The sequence below is a fragment of the Amblyomma maculatum genome, chromosome 9 (assembly GCF_055883805.1).
Source record: "Amblyomma maculatum isolate TAMU_Amacu chromosome 9, ASM5588380v1, whole genome shotgun sequence".
Classification (NCBI taxonomy): Eukaryota; Metazoa; Arthropoda; class Arachnida; order Ixodida; family Ixodidae; genus Amblyomma; species Amblyomma maculatum.
Genome location: NC_139352.1, coordinates 60,181,492 through 60,197,191, shown reverse-complemented (window position 1 = coordinate 60,197,191; position 15,700 = coordinate 60,181,492). Strand labels below are relative to the sequence as shown.

General features: G+C 47.7%; 1 protein-coding gene and 1 pseudogene across 1 annotated transcript; one reads left to right on the top strand and one right to left on the bottom strand.

The window, feature by feature from the left end:
- The first annotated feature begins 96 nt into the window (after positions 1 to 96).
- Positions 97 to 2,923, top strand: LOC146179154 (lysine-specific histone demethylase 1A pseudogene; annotated as a pseudogene).
- A 2,533-nt stretch (positions 2,924 to 5,456) lies between these two features.
- On the bottom strand, positions 5,457 to 15,606 carry LOC146179153 (uncharacterized). Its single transcript, XM_084578834.1, has one exon. It carries the CDS (start codon positions 15,425 to 15,427, stop codon positions 14,129 to 14,131), a length of 1,299 nt encoding a protein of 432 aa, XP_084434960.1. The 5' UTR covers positions 15,428 to 15,606; the 3' UTR covers positions 5,457 to 14,128.
- Between the last annotated feature and the right edge of the window lie 94 nt (positions 15,607 to 15,700).

Below are 15,700 nucleotides of genomic sequence, written 5' to 3'. Positions count from 1 at the left end.
TATGCAATTTGTACACAAAAAAAAAAAGGAAAACAAGCGCGTTGGCGCTTTCTACTGCACTATTTCAAAGGAGATGTTCTACTGGCTTTACCGGTATCAATCCACCCGTCAACTGCACTGGCCCATCACTCGTTCTTTGCGGCGTTGATAAGCGTGAAAGAACTCAAAAGCGGTGAAGAAAACTAAGTTCGCGCCTTTTGTCATTCCTTGCTCTAGGAGCAAGAAAGTGAGAAAGCGAATACCTTGGCGAAGCTGGCGAAGCATCGTCAAAGTCTGTGCAACAGTGTGCGGAGGAAGTGACACCAGCGGTTTTTGCAGGCAGCGGTGCGATTGGTGTGGTGATCGTTGCGCGTCAGGACTGCCGCCACCGACGTGAGCTCATCGGTGCGGACGCACGCTTTCGTTAACCTAATTCACGAGTGATTACTAGTGGACGTTAAAAAAAGAAGAAAACATTGGCAGTTACTTTTCGAGGTCGACGACTCCGCAGCGCGTCATGAATCCCACGTGGAACCGGGCGGCCGAGGAGCGTCGTTCGAACCCGGCGTTGGTCCAAGACGCGGCTACTGCAGTCGCGACCGCAGCTGTCCGAACCGGCGACGCCACAGGTACTGGGGCCAGAGGACTTGGCGCCACCGGCAGCTCTGACGATCAGGCCCGCCGGAAGCCTCGCAAGAAGCGACGCAGAGTCGACGCGAGACCCGACGGCGACAGGGCTGACGGCGCCCCGGATGTCCCCGACGCCGACGAACCTACCATGCGCGCTGGAGGAGCTGAGAACGAAGTGGAGGAGGTTGAGAGTGACCAGGACGACCTGAGCGGTCTCGAGGGAGCCGCGTTTCAGAGCCGGCTGCCCTTTGACAAGATGACTGCACAAGAAGCAGCTTGCTTCCCGGACATTGTGCAGAGCGCGCTGCAGACTCAGAAAATATTCCTACACATCCGAAACCGGCTGCTGCAGTTGTGGCTCGAGAACCCCAAGCAACAACTAGTGTTCGAGAACGCGCTGCCGCAGATGGAGCCTCCTTACAATAGTGACGGGCCGTTGGTTCACCGAATCTTCTCCTACCTCGAGCGCCAAGGGCTCATCAACTTCGGTGTCTACGAGCGGCTCAGACAGCCGCCGGTCAAGAAGCACGGCAAGGTAATCATCATTGGCGCCGGCATCTCGGGTCTGGCCGCAGCGCAACAGTTACAGCAGTTCGGCATGGAGGTGCTTGTGCTCGAAGCAAGAGACCGCGTCGGCGGGCGCATCGCTACCTTCCGCAAGGGCGGCTACGTCGCTGACCTGGGAGCCATGGTCGTCACCGGCCTGGGGGGCAACCCCATCACGATACTGAGTAAACAAGTAAAGATGGAACTGCACAAGATCAAGCAGAAGTGCCCACTGTATGAGTCAAATGGCAGCACAGTCCCAAAGGACAAGGACGAAATGGTGGAGCGCGAGTTCAATCGTCTCCTGGAAGCTACATCTTACCTGTCCCACCATCTTGATTTCAACTATGTTCAGAACAAACCCGTTTCCCTTGGGCAGGCCCTGGAGTGGGTCATCAAGTTGCAGGAGAAAAGTGTGAAGGAAAAGCAGATTCAGCATTGGAAAGCCATTCTGGAACTCCAGGAGAAACTCAAGGAAAACCACACTCAGCTCATTGAAATACGCGAACGCATTGAGGAGCTCAACCGGATCCATAAGGAGTCAACCGAGCTCAAGCAGCGTGACGTCACACAAGAGTTTGTCCATCGAAGCCGCATCCATGATCTGACCCTGGTGTGTCGTGAGTGGGACCAGCTGCTTGAGCATCAAAGAGAGATTGAAGACAAGTTGGAGGAGCTTGAGGCATCGCCGCCTAGTGATGTCTACTTGTCATCTCGTGACCGTCAAGTCCTAGATTGGCATTTTGCAAATCTAGAGTTTGCAAATGCCACACCACTTAACAACCTGTCTCTCAAGCACTGGGACCAGGATGATGATTTTGAGTTCACAGGCAGCCACTTGACTGTTCGAAATGGCTACTCCTGCGTCCCCGTGGCTTTGGCAGATGGCCTGGACATACGTCTCAACACTGCAGTCAAACAGGTCTACCTCTCAAGCACGGGTGTCGAGGTGACAACCACTAACACACGAACCAATACTGGCATGGCTACATTCAAGGCAGATGCAGTTCTCTGCACACTTCCTCTTGGAGTTCTCAAGCAGTCCATAGTCAACAACCCAAACCTCCTGAATACTGTGCAGTTTGTGCCACCATTGCCAGAATGGAAGGCAGCTGCAATCTCGCGCCTGGGCTTTGGCAACCTGAACAAGGTGGTGCTCTGTTTCGACCGTATATTCTGGGACCCTAACTCAAACCTGTTTGGTCATGTGGGCAGCACCACAGGTAGTCGTGGGGAACTGTTTCTCTTTTGGAACCTGTACAAGGCACCTGTGCTTTTAGCATTGGTCGCAGGCGAGGCAGCTACTATCATGGAAAATGTCAGCGATGATGTCATCATTGGCCGCTGCATTGCAGTCCTCAAGGGGATCTTTGGCAACAGTGCAGTGTCCCAACCCAAGGAGACTGTGGTGACAAGGTGGCGCGCTGATCCGTGGTCCAGGGGGTCATATTCATTTGTGGCCACTGGCTCTTCGGGCAACGATTACGACATCTTGGCAGCTCCTGTAACACCCACTTCAAACCATGTGACTCCACCTCTTCCACGCCTCTTCTTTGCAGGGGAGCACACCATCCGGAACTATCCGGCAACCGTCCATGGTGCTATGCTCAGTGGCCTTAGAGAGGCAGGGCGCATTGCTGACCAATTCCTGGGGTGCCCATATGCACCAGGCTGTGGTTGAAGTGGCCTTACTCTCTCTCTCCCTATCAACAACTGTTTCAAGCATACACTTTTTCATGATATGAGACAATAAACTTTATAACCAGAATTGGCATTTTTCTGCTGCAGTTACTTTAAGATTCAGTCAGGTACTAACTACAAGGCTGACTGTTGTTGGAAAATAGCAACATTTGAAATGCATTCATAACAGGGCTTTTCAGTTTTTTTAAAAACCATGGGGGGGGGGGGGGGGGGGAATACTGCTGCCAAGGAAGCCCATACGCCTTGGTTTCCTGCCATTCCTGCCCAACATGCATGCAGAGAAAGGGCAAGGGTGTGAGTTGAGGATTGCATGATTTCATGCAGCCTGTTAAAGAAACAGCATAGGAGGTCACTGAAATGGGCCTCCCTGATCATGAATTTTATGGAACAGGGGAGCCCTCGCACCTCAGGCATGTGCTCTGTGAAAGGCGCAACAATAGGAAGTCTCCTATGACCCAGCAGCATAGTTTCGTTTTCGCTCCAATGAAATTCACGCTATTCCGCCGCTTCCACCATGCGCACGCATCAGCCATATTTAATCCATATTTCATTCTCGGTTTCTCGCATCCACTTGCTTCCTCCGCTCGTCAAGTATGCTGAACCGTTGCGGGATGCTGTACTGCATGGGTCACAATCCTTGCAGTGAAACATCGTCACCACTGGTACTGTGTAACACTGCGAAAAGGGCCACGGTGGCACTTGCAATTTTAAAGCTCTTAGTCCACACTGAACTTTTAATGCCCAAGGTAGGCACCTAAATATTGGAAGAACACCAACAAATAAGTGCATCAATAGGGTATCGCTTTCTAAACAGATAAGTTTACTGCCTGGAAAGGCAGAGAGGGTACCGACTACATTGTAATATCACAGGGACCATTCAAAATGAAAATGGTTTTCATGAGCTCCAAGCTTGGACAGTACACAAATGTCACCATCATTGGCTTATTTCAAAAGTAGAATGCATATAGTATGTTGACACAAATTTTGGAGCACAAATCACAAAGGCCTTGCTGCCACGCCATTCAGTTGAAAACGTGGCAACCAATCTTTTTTCGGTATAGTATAAGTTAACAGGTGGGAATATTCTTAAGTCCATTTTTTTCTCTGCAATAAGATGTTTCGCTGCTGTACAAACAGTCAAAAAGAGCCAGGAAATCAGTGCTTACGGAGAACAATAAATGGAGCTATTTGGATGTAGCTCTCCAAGTTAAGCAATAATAATAAATAACTGGTTCACAGGAAAGAAAAGGCGCACCTGAACAGCACTGTAAGGAAAGGGAAGAGGGTGGGAGTGAAAGAAGAGCCATAGTGGAGGGCTGCGGAGTAATTTCAACCACCTGGAGATCTTTAAGGTGCACTGACATCGCGCAGTACACGGACGCCTCTCTGTTTTGCCTCCATAGAAACGCAGCCGCCAGCGGTCGGGATGGAACTCTGGGACAGTAGTCGGGCGTCTTACCACTGTGCCATTGCGGCGGGGCAAACGGCACAAATTTGTGAATGGTTGGTTGGTTTGTGGAGTTTATTGTCCCAAAGCGACTCAGGCTATGAGCGACGCCGTAGTGGAGGACTCCGGAAATTTTGACCACCTGGGGTTCTTTAACGTGCACTGACATCGCACAACACACGGACGCCACTCCGTTTCGCTTCCATCGCAACGCAGTCGCCGAGGCCGGGATTCAATCCCGCTTCCTTGGGCACAGTAATCGAGTGCCGTAACCACTGCGCCACCCCGGCGGGGCAAGGCAGGAATGGTGTATGCAGTGGTAGGTATGATCCCCAATCAAGGAAGTGTTTGTGAGAAAGCATATGAGCTGCTATTTAGTTTCTTCAGTGAAAGTAGTCGAATAAATGCATTGTGCAAAGTAAGTAGGACTTTTCGCCCCAACTGCCCTCTGAAGAGTTAATCCACAGTTCACAGTTCCATTCCTGGCTCAAAGTCAGTGTCAATAAAGTGTTCCTAAGACTTGCAGGACTTTGAACCTGATGGCGCTTTATGTTTAAAGGTTGATTCCAAGTGCGTCCCATAAATTTTCAGGCAGCACTGCCTATATTATGTGTATGCGCGTGCCTGCCATTGTTCCTGGTCCTTACTTTAACGAACTGGTTTGTGCCAGTGAAATATGAAGCCTAACTTTTGCTTGTGCTCTAAAATTAGTGATGAAAAGTGAAAAGCAAACTAGGGAAATAAAAATTTGTTTTGGGTCATTCCATGCTTGGAAACAAATTCTCAGGCTTCATAGTTCATGACCTAATCGCAAAAGATATCTGCATAGCAATGGCAGGAATTGCTCCACTCATCACAGTTGCAACAAGCACACTTAGATCTCTAAGCTGGTGCTTATCAACTGGGGCACCGCTGCAGCAGATAAACAGCTACAACAAAAACTTGGTAGAGTGCTCTGGCAAACAATATAGTTGCTACTCTACAGCCTCTCCAACTGAAGGGACCAGTCACCATAAAATTGTATGCAAGCGGAACATCTGTCCCAAGCAGACTTATTTATTTGATAGCACTTATCCACGAAACTCATTTCACAATGAGGTCCGCATAAGTGCGTGTGCAATCACTTTTCTGGACACAAAGACACACATGATAGGGTGACATGTTTATTTGTACAAAAATAAAAAGACAGGCAAAACGCGATGTCAGCTCATTGAGCGTCCAGGAAAAATACATAGAGTCTTGCGCGAAAACTCAACAGGGAAGCTCGCAAATAAAAGGCGAAACGTTGAAGGGAATGCACAACCAAAAACACAGAGGCACAATCACAGACTAAAGTCTCGAGGATTGAGCTCCTCTGCTTTCATAGTCGAGAGGGGAATGACAGGGAAGCAGCATTTTGATTTATTAGGTCTTTCCTTTATCACCTTTGAAATACTGTGCATGTCTGCTATGCAGCAACAAGGATTCGAAGGCTTCTTCTGCAGTAAACATCGATAAACTCTCGAGCAAACCAACAGGTGTACAGTCTTAATGTGATCCAAAGGTGATCATTCTAGCCTTTGCCTGCAAGTGCTCCAACAACAGTTCAGTTTTGCAAGACAGCTAGAAAAAATGCACGAGCTCAGGTAGTCGCATGGTTCGTCTATCCTGCATCCTCATATTTACAGAGCAGCAAGCGACCATCATACCAGAAAAAGACTCACTGGACCTGTTCTGCCAAAATGAAGAAGATAATCTTTGCATCATGTTGGGCTGTACAGGACATCGCGAACCACTTCTAAGTTTAGCATTTGTGAACTTGTAGACGCCACATGCTTTCTTCTGATGTGAAAAAAACATTGAACAGATGATCAACCAACAACAAAACTTGTAGAGTCGTTGCGTTAAGAGGAATTCACTCAGTTAGTTGTTCTTATAATGACTACAGCAGAGAGGAACTGCCATATATAATGGATAACGTTTTGTTGCTAACCCCTAAATTCATGATGAATTCCTTCTAGCTCTGACTTTTTGCCCCATACCCAAGCAGTTAAGGTGCAATGCTGAACTGCAGAGTTGCAGCACACATGCAATGGTTACTCAATGGCAAGTCTGCCATGAAATGTGCACCCTCTGTGAAGACCTTTAGGAATTACTTCTGAGAGCCCAAATAATGCATGGATGCAACACCATAACAGAGCATACAATAAAACAATGGAGCTCAGCACTGATGGGAATTTGTAGCCAGCATTTACTATAGTTCACCATCTGGCAGATACTGCACTGCCACTAGAAGTAGCTAGTGCTGCGAAAATTGCACAAAATATTTACAAGTGAAGCAGTTTTATTCGCCACACACATTCGTGACTGCTGCCGTACATTTCTGTTCCCTCGTTAAATACAGCAATGACACTAAACCAATTGATTTGTTATCATTTTTGATAATTATATATCCCACATTTCATGATAAATTTTAATGTGACAAGGCAAAGCTCTAGGCTAAGAGGTCTCAGGTTCGACCAAATGTGTCTCCCTATGTATAGGTACCCGCACAAGTTACTGAAACGACCAAAAAGCTGAATTTTTTTTCTTCCTAGAAGCATGGCCCAACACTGAGAGGTGGGCATGATTAGAAAGCAGATAAATTGAAATTTTTGCCTTTAATGAGTTCCAAACACTTCTCTGGGCAACTACACATATCAAAATGTCAGCACATGGGCAGTTCTGCACTTCAGAGATTGGATGCCACTAAGCTACTGTGGTGGGCTTAATTAAGCCCTAGAGTCAACCTGCAATGCACCCTATGAAAAACAACGATCAGGGGCCAAGCAGTCCCTCATTCACATGATATCTGATCGTTGTCCTTTCGGGAATAAGCAGTTGTGCTATAGAAGCCATCACAGAGACTCCCAGCTATCAAAAATATGCTGTTAAACCGTGCTCTGCAAGGCAGCGCAAGTTGCTACCAGGCTCATCACGCCGCCGAATGGGAGGAGAGAGAGGAGGAGAGATACCGCGCAGCGTAGCTGCTTACTTGCTTAAGACATGGCCTTAAAGTTGTGTCTTGCTTTCAAAGGAAAGCAGCATTTCTACCCTTCACATTCACAAGACTGTCTTTGAACTTCCCCAAGAATTTATTTAGAATGCTTCAGTTTCTACAGTTATACATCCAAATACCTGAAGTAAACACTGTCTGTTTTATAGTTTCATCAGAAGGGCGTGATTGTCCAGCGAAGGCAATAAAGGGTTAGTAGTTAACGGCGCATTTCACGGGTTACGGATAATTCACAGCACACTTTCTGCTTTTCATTGCATGTTACTAAGCATTATTTACAAAGACTATTCTCAAGCAGCCCTAAACTGAACAGGGACCATCACCTCAAAAATAATACCAAATAACTGTGTTGACACTTCAGTGGATTTCGAACAGCGTGCTCTCTGGCAAGCCCACAACGGTCTCTTCTGGGAAAACTCAGCCCAAGGCAGTCATGTGAATAGGAAAGGTCTTCGAAAAGGAAAAAGCAGCTCAGCAGATTAGCGCTGCCACAGTTATGGTGGTATCACTTAGCACTGTAGTTGCGACAGTTTCAACAACCCTTGTCAGAAAAAAGTAAAGTGTAGCAAGACGGAGCTCAAGACAACAGCAAACGCCCGCAGTGAGCTATCGAAGGAGGGTTCTACACGAAAGCACGGCAAACTCTTGAAGCCAATGCAGACAGCATGCCACTAATCAATAACTCCCACAAGGCAGGCAACACCACACTGAATCTACAAACACAGGCACACACACTCATCACAGGGAAAGTGACATAAAAAAGAAGAAAAAAAGAAACCACACCGTTGTCCAACCAAACCTAGGAAGCAAGCAAGCTAAAGAGCAACCCCATGTACACCAACAATGCTAACACACGTCATTTCATCTATTGGCTTTTCTATGGCCTGACAAGCATGCAGTTGGATCTCAGCATTGATCATGTGCTTGATAATTAGGTGAACATCGCACAAATACAAACTGCTTTCATGAGTTACACTTGGCTCACACAGTCTCCTGCAACAGTTTGCTAGATGTTCTACAGAATTTCGTCTCATAACTCTACGGTTTGTAAGCAGGAACTGTTACACATTGTTGGCAAGCAGAGTAATGATGCAGGAAAGCTTATATATATCCTAATGCCATTCATATACAGCAAAAATTTTCAGTTTGCCTGTGAAGTTAAGGGGGAAAAAAAAATTGGCGGAACAGCAATTTGCCCATTAGCAAAGAAGAAAAAAAGACAAAGCGCAACAAAACTAAGTCATCCCTAAACCAAAACAAGTGGTCAAAAAGTGCGTTCTAAACAGGCAACAAGAAGGATAACCTCACAATCCTCTGTTACTTCCAAAAGGTTGAGTTCAAAGTTTCCATGCCACATTCCCTGCAGTTTAGTTTTCAACATGATAGTGTTAAAGGCCGTGTTCACCGAAAATCCGGCGGCGGCTGCCGCCGGCTGTCATTCACCTGTTTTGGCGATGCGAGCGAAAAATCACAAGCATGGCGCTGGCAGGCAGCAGCTGACAGCTGACATGGCCGAGCACTAACTGGACACAGGTTTGCCTGACATTACGTTTGACAGGCGCTGTCAACTCGGGCCTCTCCTTTCATATGGGAGGGTGATACCAGAATCAACCTTCCAGGACCCTTGCATTTACATTACCCCTAGGCCACGCAGGCACATTCATACGGCTTGGTTAAAGCGGGGCTTTATATGTGGGCTGGAAGCCTAAGCTATAGCGTCATACCCTTAATGACAGAGCTTAAGTGTCACCCATAATTTTCTTCTCCAAAAATGTGCTTTCAGTAGAGAAAGTGTCTTGCTTACTCTGAATGTGTTCCTGATGCCATCCAAGAAATTACAAATTACAAGCTTTTTATGGCTTTTAATGTGAAAAGAAAAAAATGTGCCAGTTTGGTTTGGCTTGGTCATGCTGGCTGTAGCTTGGGCTTGAAAACTGATTAAGTGCAATGATGCAAATGATATGCGATTTATTATGCCAGCATGCATGCAAGTAGTTAGCGCCTGACTATTTTCAGCAGTTCGACACTGCATCCCTGCTGTAACATTAGGTTGAAGGTTGTGATCTAATAGCTACAGTAAAAGCTGTGCTCTGTTATGCAGCAGATTGCTTCAAGGGTACAAAATGTCAACACGTTTCTGAATGTACCCAATCTGCGTACAGCTTTAACTTTTACACAATGCTGCTAGCAGAATGCAAAGTGGTACCAACACTTTCCATTTGCAACAATAAGTGATGAACAATCACTCATCCCAGGCACCTCCTGCTATGTTTAGTGCATGGATAGATGAGCGTGAACAAGAGTCAAGCTTTTGCGCCACTGACGTATTGCCCCACATTCCAATGTAAAACGGTTACCGTGGAAAACACATGCAATGAGCTTCCGTGGTAAAATAAGAAATGCGCATGAACGCAATAATGGTCCTGCTTCTTGTTGAGCGTTATAAGCATGTAACAATACCACTCGAATGCGATGGCATATTTTCCTCAAAGGAGCACCGTTGCCAGTGGAGACAACCGGTTCTCACAATGCGGCAGCTGATCCTATCTGACAGTGGTACCAGCGAGCCACCTAGCTAGCGGATTAACCGTGATGTTATTGGCTAAGGGGCATCCTTTGAGACGTATTCACTACTGCATTCTTGAATTGTATCTAACTATGTCTGCAGCGTCTACAAAAACGCTGTGCACTTTCAGTGCACCAAACAGCAGCGACTTGCAGACAATGTCAGATGAGACAATAGTGCAGAACTACTGAAAATGCAATGCAAAGCTAAAATATGAAAGTCACATGCTCTGGCGACATCAGGCAACCGCTCAGAATCAAATTAGAAAGAAAAGGTAGTGAGAAAGCAAAAACAAAGTATGTCCGAGGAATTCCTACAAGCCATTACGTCAAGCTTGCTTGTAGGAAACAAGAACGAAAACCAAATTCAGTACTAACTGTAACACACCTCCACATCCACAGCAGGCACTTCCATAGTCAACAAGAGGCAATATCCTGCCCCCCTGCCATCCCCAAGCAAACCACACACCTCCAATTCAATGCTCATCACTAGTTAGAGTAGCTAGCCACAATTCTGTGCGTAGGTACCTTAAACACAGGTTTAAGTACTGATGTCATTCGTAAAATATGACTTTACCAACATTTTGGCCATGCCAATCACTTGCACTACTAGAGAGTGAAAATTTGCTCTCGTCACTGTCAAAAGAGTTCAGCTTCCTGGTCAGTAACCGAAGCAACACTAAGGACTACTGTCAGGCACCAAAGGCATGGCTTCAGCAGTGCACAAATTTCACATAGAAGGCTTGGTTGAAAAATATCTAACGCTCAGTTATGCACAAAGCGTGTGTTCTATGTATCACTCTCTGACAGTCCGTACTACGATACAAGGCACTAGAACTTGCCTGCCACGACGCATATTAGCACCACTTTACGATTACAGCTTGTTACGTCACTAAATACAAACCTTCACCATGATAAAATGTCGCCGCTTAGCCATGGACCATATGTAAAGCACGCTAGTACCTGACAGGCATTGGCTGCGACGAGAGTTTCATTACAACAAAATTCTGCACTAACGTTACCGGTGATGTCGTTAGTAACACTAACCCAATGCACCATTTCCACTTCTCTAGACAGATACTGGAAGAGACAAGGACTAAGCATCTCTGCTGGCAGCCACAAGTTTCATACAGGAATACTAGAAGAAAACAGCCTTTATGTCTAACAAAAATGAGTGGAAAAGAAAGAAACAAAAAGTTAGCAGAGAATTTTCTTCTACAGTATGTTAAAAAAAAAGTGTCACAGCAAAGCGGCACTGCTGTGCAACCATATGAGCATGGCTTAATAATACGAAAATAGAGAAATGTGAGCTTGTTCGGTGCAATTACAAGGAATTTTTGCTCAAGGGTATTTGTGACAACTCAATACCATTTTTACACAAAGTGCAAAAGAATGTGCGATTTTAGCACTCAATTTTTTGCCTTCAACTTATGCACTCTAAGTATATATTCCGCCCATCACAGCACACTTTTATAAATCATTTCACAAATATAAGTGCAAAACATGTATAGGTGTAAAATAACACTAACAGGGGAAAACATGTGCGGAGAAGTTAACGGGGAAACAAGCAATGTAGGAGTCGAACAAGCTTTACTGAGGTTGAGCACATAGTGAATTCGGTACCCACATTAAACAAGATACAGTGCAAGATGACTGTTTTGATAAGCAACTTGCCTAAAATAGTAAGAAAATTTAAATACCCGTCCACAATGGCTTGTCATTCAAGCTTTGCAAAGGGATAACTGCTACTTCCCAAGTCAGTGCCAGTGTAGCTCAAAATTTGTGTCCCAACACTGAAAACGTAAAACTCGAGAGTAATAAACTTATGGAAAACACTTTTCTACACCTAACAACAACAACAACAGAGTAGAGGGGCATGCTAGTTAGTTTCTAGCTTTCAACTACACAGTAATCTTTACCAGGCAACATTTTCTTTTGCTTTGTGAGAAGAGAGCCTGCAATTATATCAAAGGTGATTACCAGCTCATTAAGCTCCTTCAAACTGCACCCTCTCTTGCATTTAATTTATAGTAACAGTCTAAGCAAAAATAGTTTTGTTACAATTTTGTTCTCCCTTTCCAGTTTGTTTTGAACTAAGTACAACAAAAAAAGATATCTTCAAAGTACAGCATACCAAACATGATGCCAGTTAAGGTAACCTGATTGATTCACACAATAAATGTGCTTCAAAGACACAACTTCAATGGATACATTTTGTTCCTTAACTAGGCATGAGGAGTGGCAATGTCCCAGTAGGAGGTTGTCCCAAGTGCAAGAAGGTGTCGCCTAAATAAGCCAACAAGACATACTGCATCACAAGGTCTCTTAAATGATGGTAAATGTGGTAATGCAATTCTTCACACTGGCACCTCCATCTCCTATTTTGCATTTGGTCAGCACAGGTTAGCGCAAAACAGAACAGACACAAGAGAGGAAGACTGCCTTCTTCTCTTGTGTCTGTCCTGTTTTCGGCTAACTCGTTTTGACTAATAGCCCAGCAACAAATTTTACTTCAGTACGTTATTCTGCACTCTTACACATCTTCAAAGTAGAAAGCTGAGATTCACATGCAGACATTTTGCTGTTCCGGAAAGCGCAGAATGGGTTAAGTGCAATAAGCAAATACAATGCTTCCCTTTGACAACTGCAAAGCACTCCACAGGTAGCACCCTCCTGACACCAAGCCATCACAGTCACTTCACACACAACACATGAGCCTCTCACTTTTTTTGTGCGTTTCAGTCACAGTCGGACCAGCTGAAGTAAAACCAGCCGCCTAAAGTACTTCGTGAAGGCAATTCCACCCCCCCCCCTTCTACCGATGAATAGGCTATTTTCAAGATAGCTCTGAACATATTTTTCAAAGTAGCCGCCCACAGGTCATCAGCAAACAACACTTCAACAAACAATGCAATAGCTTGTCATCGTGAAATGACTGCTCCAACACAACTTGCTTCTGAATGGGCACTACTCATGACCTCATTTAGTCCTCAAACGAAAAAAAAAAAAAAAAAAGTGTGGCCTGGACTTAAAGCCAAGTGTGGCCTGGACTTAAAGCCATGCACTGAAGATGTTTGCATCTTGTAGGCTAAATAAGGCCTGAAATAGTTAAATATGCTGGTTTGAAAATTTAAGCGCATCTCCAAAAACCTCTGTAGCCTGCAGCATGTATCACCTGCCATCTGCAACCCAAGCCATCACCGACGGCTCAAAGACGCAGAGGCTCCGCTGTCCAATGGAACAACTATGGCTGGGTGCGGCTAGTTGGTTATACATGCTGTTCCCCACTGCCAGCACACAAACCCGAGACAACACAAAAATAAAAGCAGACACACCACAAGTGCTGGTGGCGCAAAATGAGCAGCTCGTTTTGATACACGCATGAAGGAAGCTAACAGTCCATGAAATCACAAATAGCACAGTGGAAAGTTTTCTTCTTGTGCTGCTAATGTAAATGATGTCATATTATACCGCAATCCCCTTAACATCACAAAAAGAAACTGTCCCCTGTGCTCTAGTTGACTCTTGGCTTCTTTCATGTGTATCTCATGTTTTGTGCATGGAAGGAACATCATATGACAAAAAGCAGCGAATGAAATCCATCGCTGTTGCCACTTGCTTGAAATGGTCCGAATAGCATGTACAGAACAATTTTGCATTTTCTGTTTCACTTTCTCGAAACTAAGCAATGCTTAGCACCATTGGATTAACTCTGTTCTGTAGAGCCCTGGTTATATTAGTACAGTCGCCGTCGTCCTTGTGTACAGCGCTTGGCCTTCAGCCCCCGATTTCTCGGCAAGGTGCTCGTGACTACCTTGCTTCTGGGTCTCTGTGGCATATACTTCTGTTCTGCTGAAATGAAGTCTGGTTTTGCTCAGAGCGAAGAGCATTCCTTGAGCGCTCTACACAAGAGTGATGTCGACAATACACATGCTACTACCTCCCACAACTGTGTCTACCACTGCACAGGGCAATCATGCACATGCATCAGAGAGGCAATTCTTATATAATTGTGTGCAACGTGGTGACCAGTGGCTATGTGCATTATCGAGTATGGCAAACGGGTGCCCTCGGCGGATGGAGCAGAGAGGTCGGCGACAATCACAACAAAAACCTGCTTTAAAACAATCCCTCGGCTTTGTGCGGAGACCACAATGCCTGCGACACTCACTCCCTTCGGCCGCGAAGGCCATTATAATGACACGCACACACGCGCACCATCACCTTCAGTAGAAGCGTGTCGGCTGGCCCGGATAGCCTGGGTGACGCTGCGCGGCCGCGGCGGCTGCCGCGATTTGATGCTGCTGCGCCGCCGTCAGGTAGGACGACGGCTTGGGCTGCGGGCTCGCCAGCGCGAGCGCGGCCGCCGACTGGGCCGGCGAGGCCAGAGTCCGCATCGGAAGCATCGAAGACTGCGACACATAGAACTTCTCCTCGTGGTGGAAGCGCGGCTTCTGCAGTCCGTGTTCCAGCGGCTGCGGCACCACGGGTCCGCCGGGGTAGCCGGCGGCGGCCGCTGCAGCCGCGGCCTGCTGCTGATGCTGTTGTTGCTGAGCAGCGGCGGCTGCTGCGGCGGCCTGTTGCTGCTGCTGCTGTTGCTGCGCGGCGGCGGCTGCCTGCTGCTGTTGGTGTGCAAGGTGAAAGTTGTGCGTGGCCACGATCTGCTGCTGCTTGGCGACCGCAGCCGCCGCGGCGGCTGCTGCTGCGGCCGCTGACTCGTGGTGGTGCGGGAACTGCGGCGTCGGGTAGGCCGGATACGGAACGGGGGCGGCGGGCGCCATCGCAGGCACCGAGCCCTGGCCCGGCACGTGCGCGTAGTAGATGGGCCCATGGCCCGGGGCGTACGCTGGGATCAGTTTGGGGGCTCCATACGCCGAACCAGGGATTTGGGCCTTGTATGCGTACGGCTGCTGAGGCGAGAAGCCCGATTGCGGCGGCGTCGGCTGCTGCGAGGACGAGGACGCGGCCTGCGAAGACGGCGGCGGCGGAGACGGAGTCAGCTGCCTCTTCAGCGGCGCCCGGTGCAGGACGCTCGGGTTCTGAGGGATCGGCTGGGCCAACTTGTACATGGAGTGCGCCCGGTTCATCTCCTGGATGTAGAGGTGCTGAGGCGCTGCCGCGGCGGCGGCAGCGGCAGCCGCCGCAGCAGCGTGCTGCTGCATCGCATTGTGGTGCTGCTGCTGCAAGTACGAGTGGTTGAGCGCTGCCATCTCGTTGGCCTCCCTGACGAGCGCTCGTTTCCGTGTGTCGTCTTCGTGAAGCACCTTCTTGAGCTGCATGAAAAGCTGGTGCTTCTCCTCCTTGAGCGTAATCAACTTTTTCTCAGACTGCTGCACCTGATCGCGGATCTCTTCTAGCGTCATCGCGTCTTGGCGCCGCTTGAGTTCTTGCTCCCGTCGCACCCTCTCCGTGGCAGCGTCGGCCTCCTGCTCTTGCTTCTTCTTCTCGCGCTGGCGCATTATGTGGTTCTTGAGCGCGGCCCACATGGCCATGCTCATCTTGGGTCGCTCGACCACCGCCGGCATCGTCGCACGGTCGCGTGGCAGCGGTGTCCGCGATTGGAACAGGGACCCGCACTTGCGACGCAGCGGTTCCTCGCTGGTTTTCTTCGCTTTTCTTCCCGTACGGTCGACAACCCGAAGACAACGCGACAGACGACGACCTAAACCTCCTCGTCTCAAGAAAAAAAAAAGGCGGTTGATGTCGGTGCCGCTGCAAACTGCCAGGTCGCGCCGAGGGATAAAAGCTCGCTTTGCTGAGCTGCCTGTCACGACATAAAACTGGGTCGCTGCACAACG

What these genes read in the sequence shown, in the direction of transcription:
- LOC146179153 (XM_084578834.1), bottom strand. Translation starts at nt 15,427, where the DNA reads ATGCCGGCGGTGGTCGAGCGACCCAAGATGAGCATGGCCATGTGGGCC.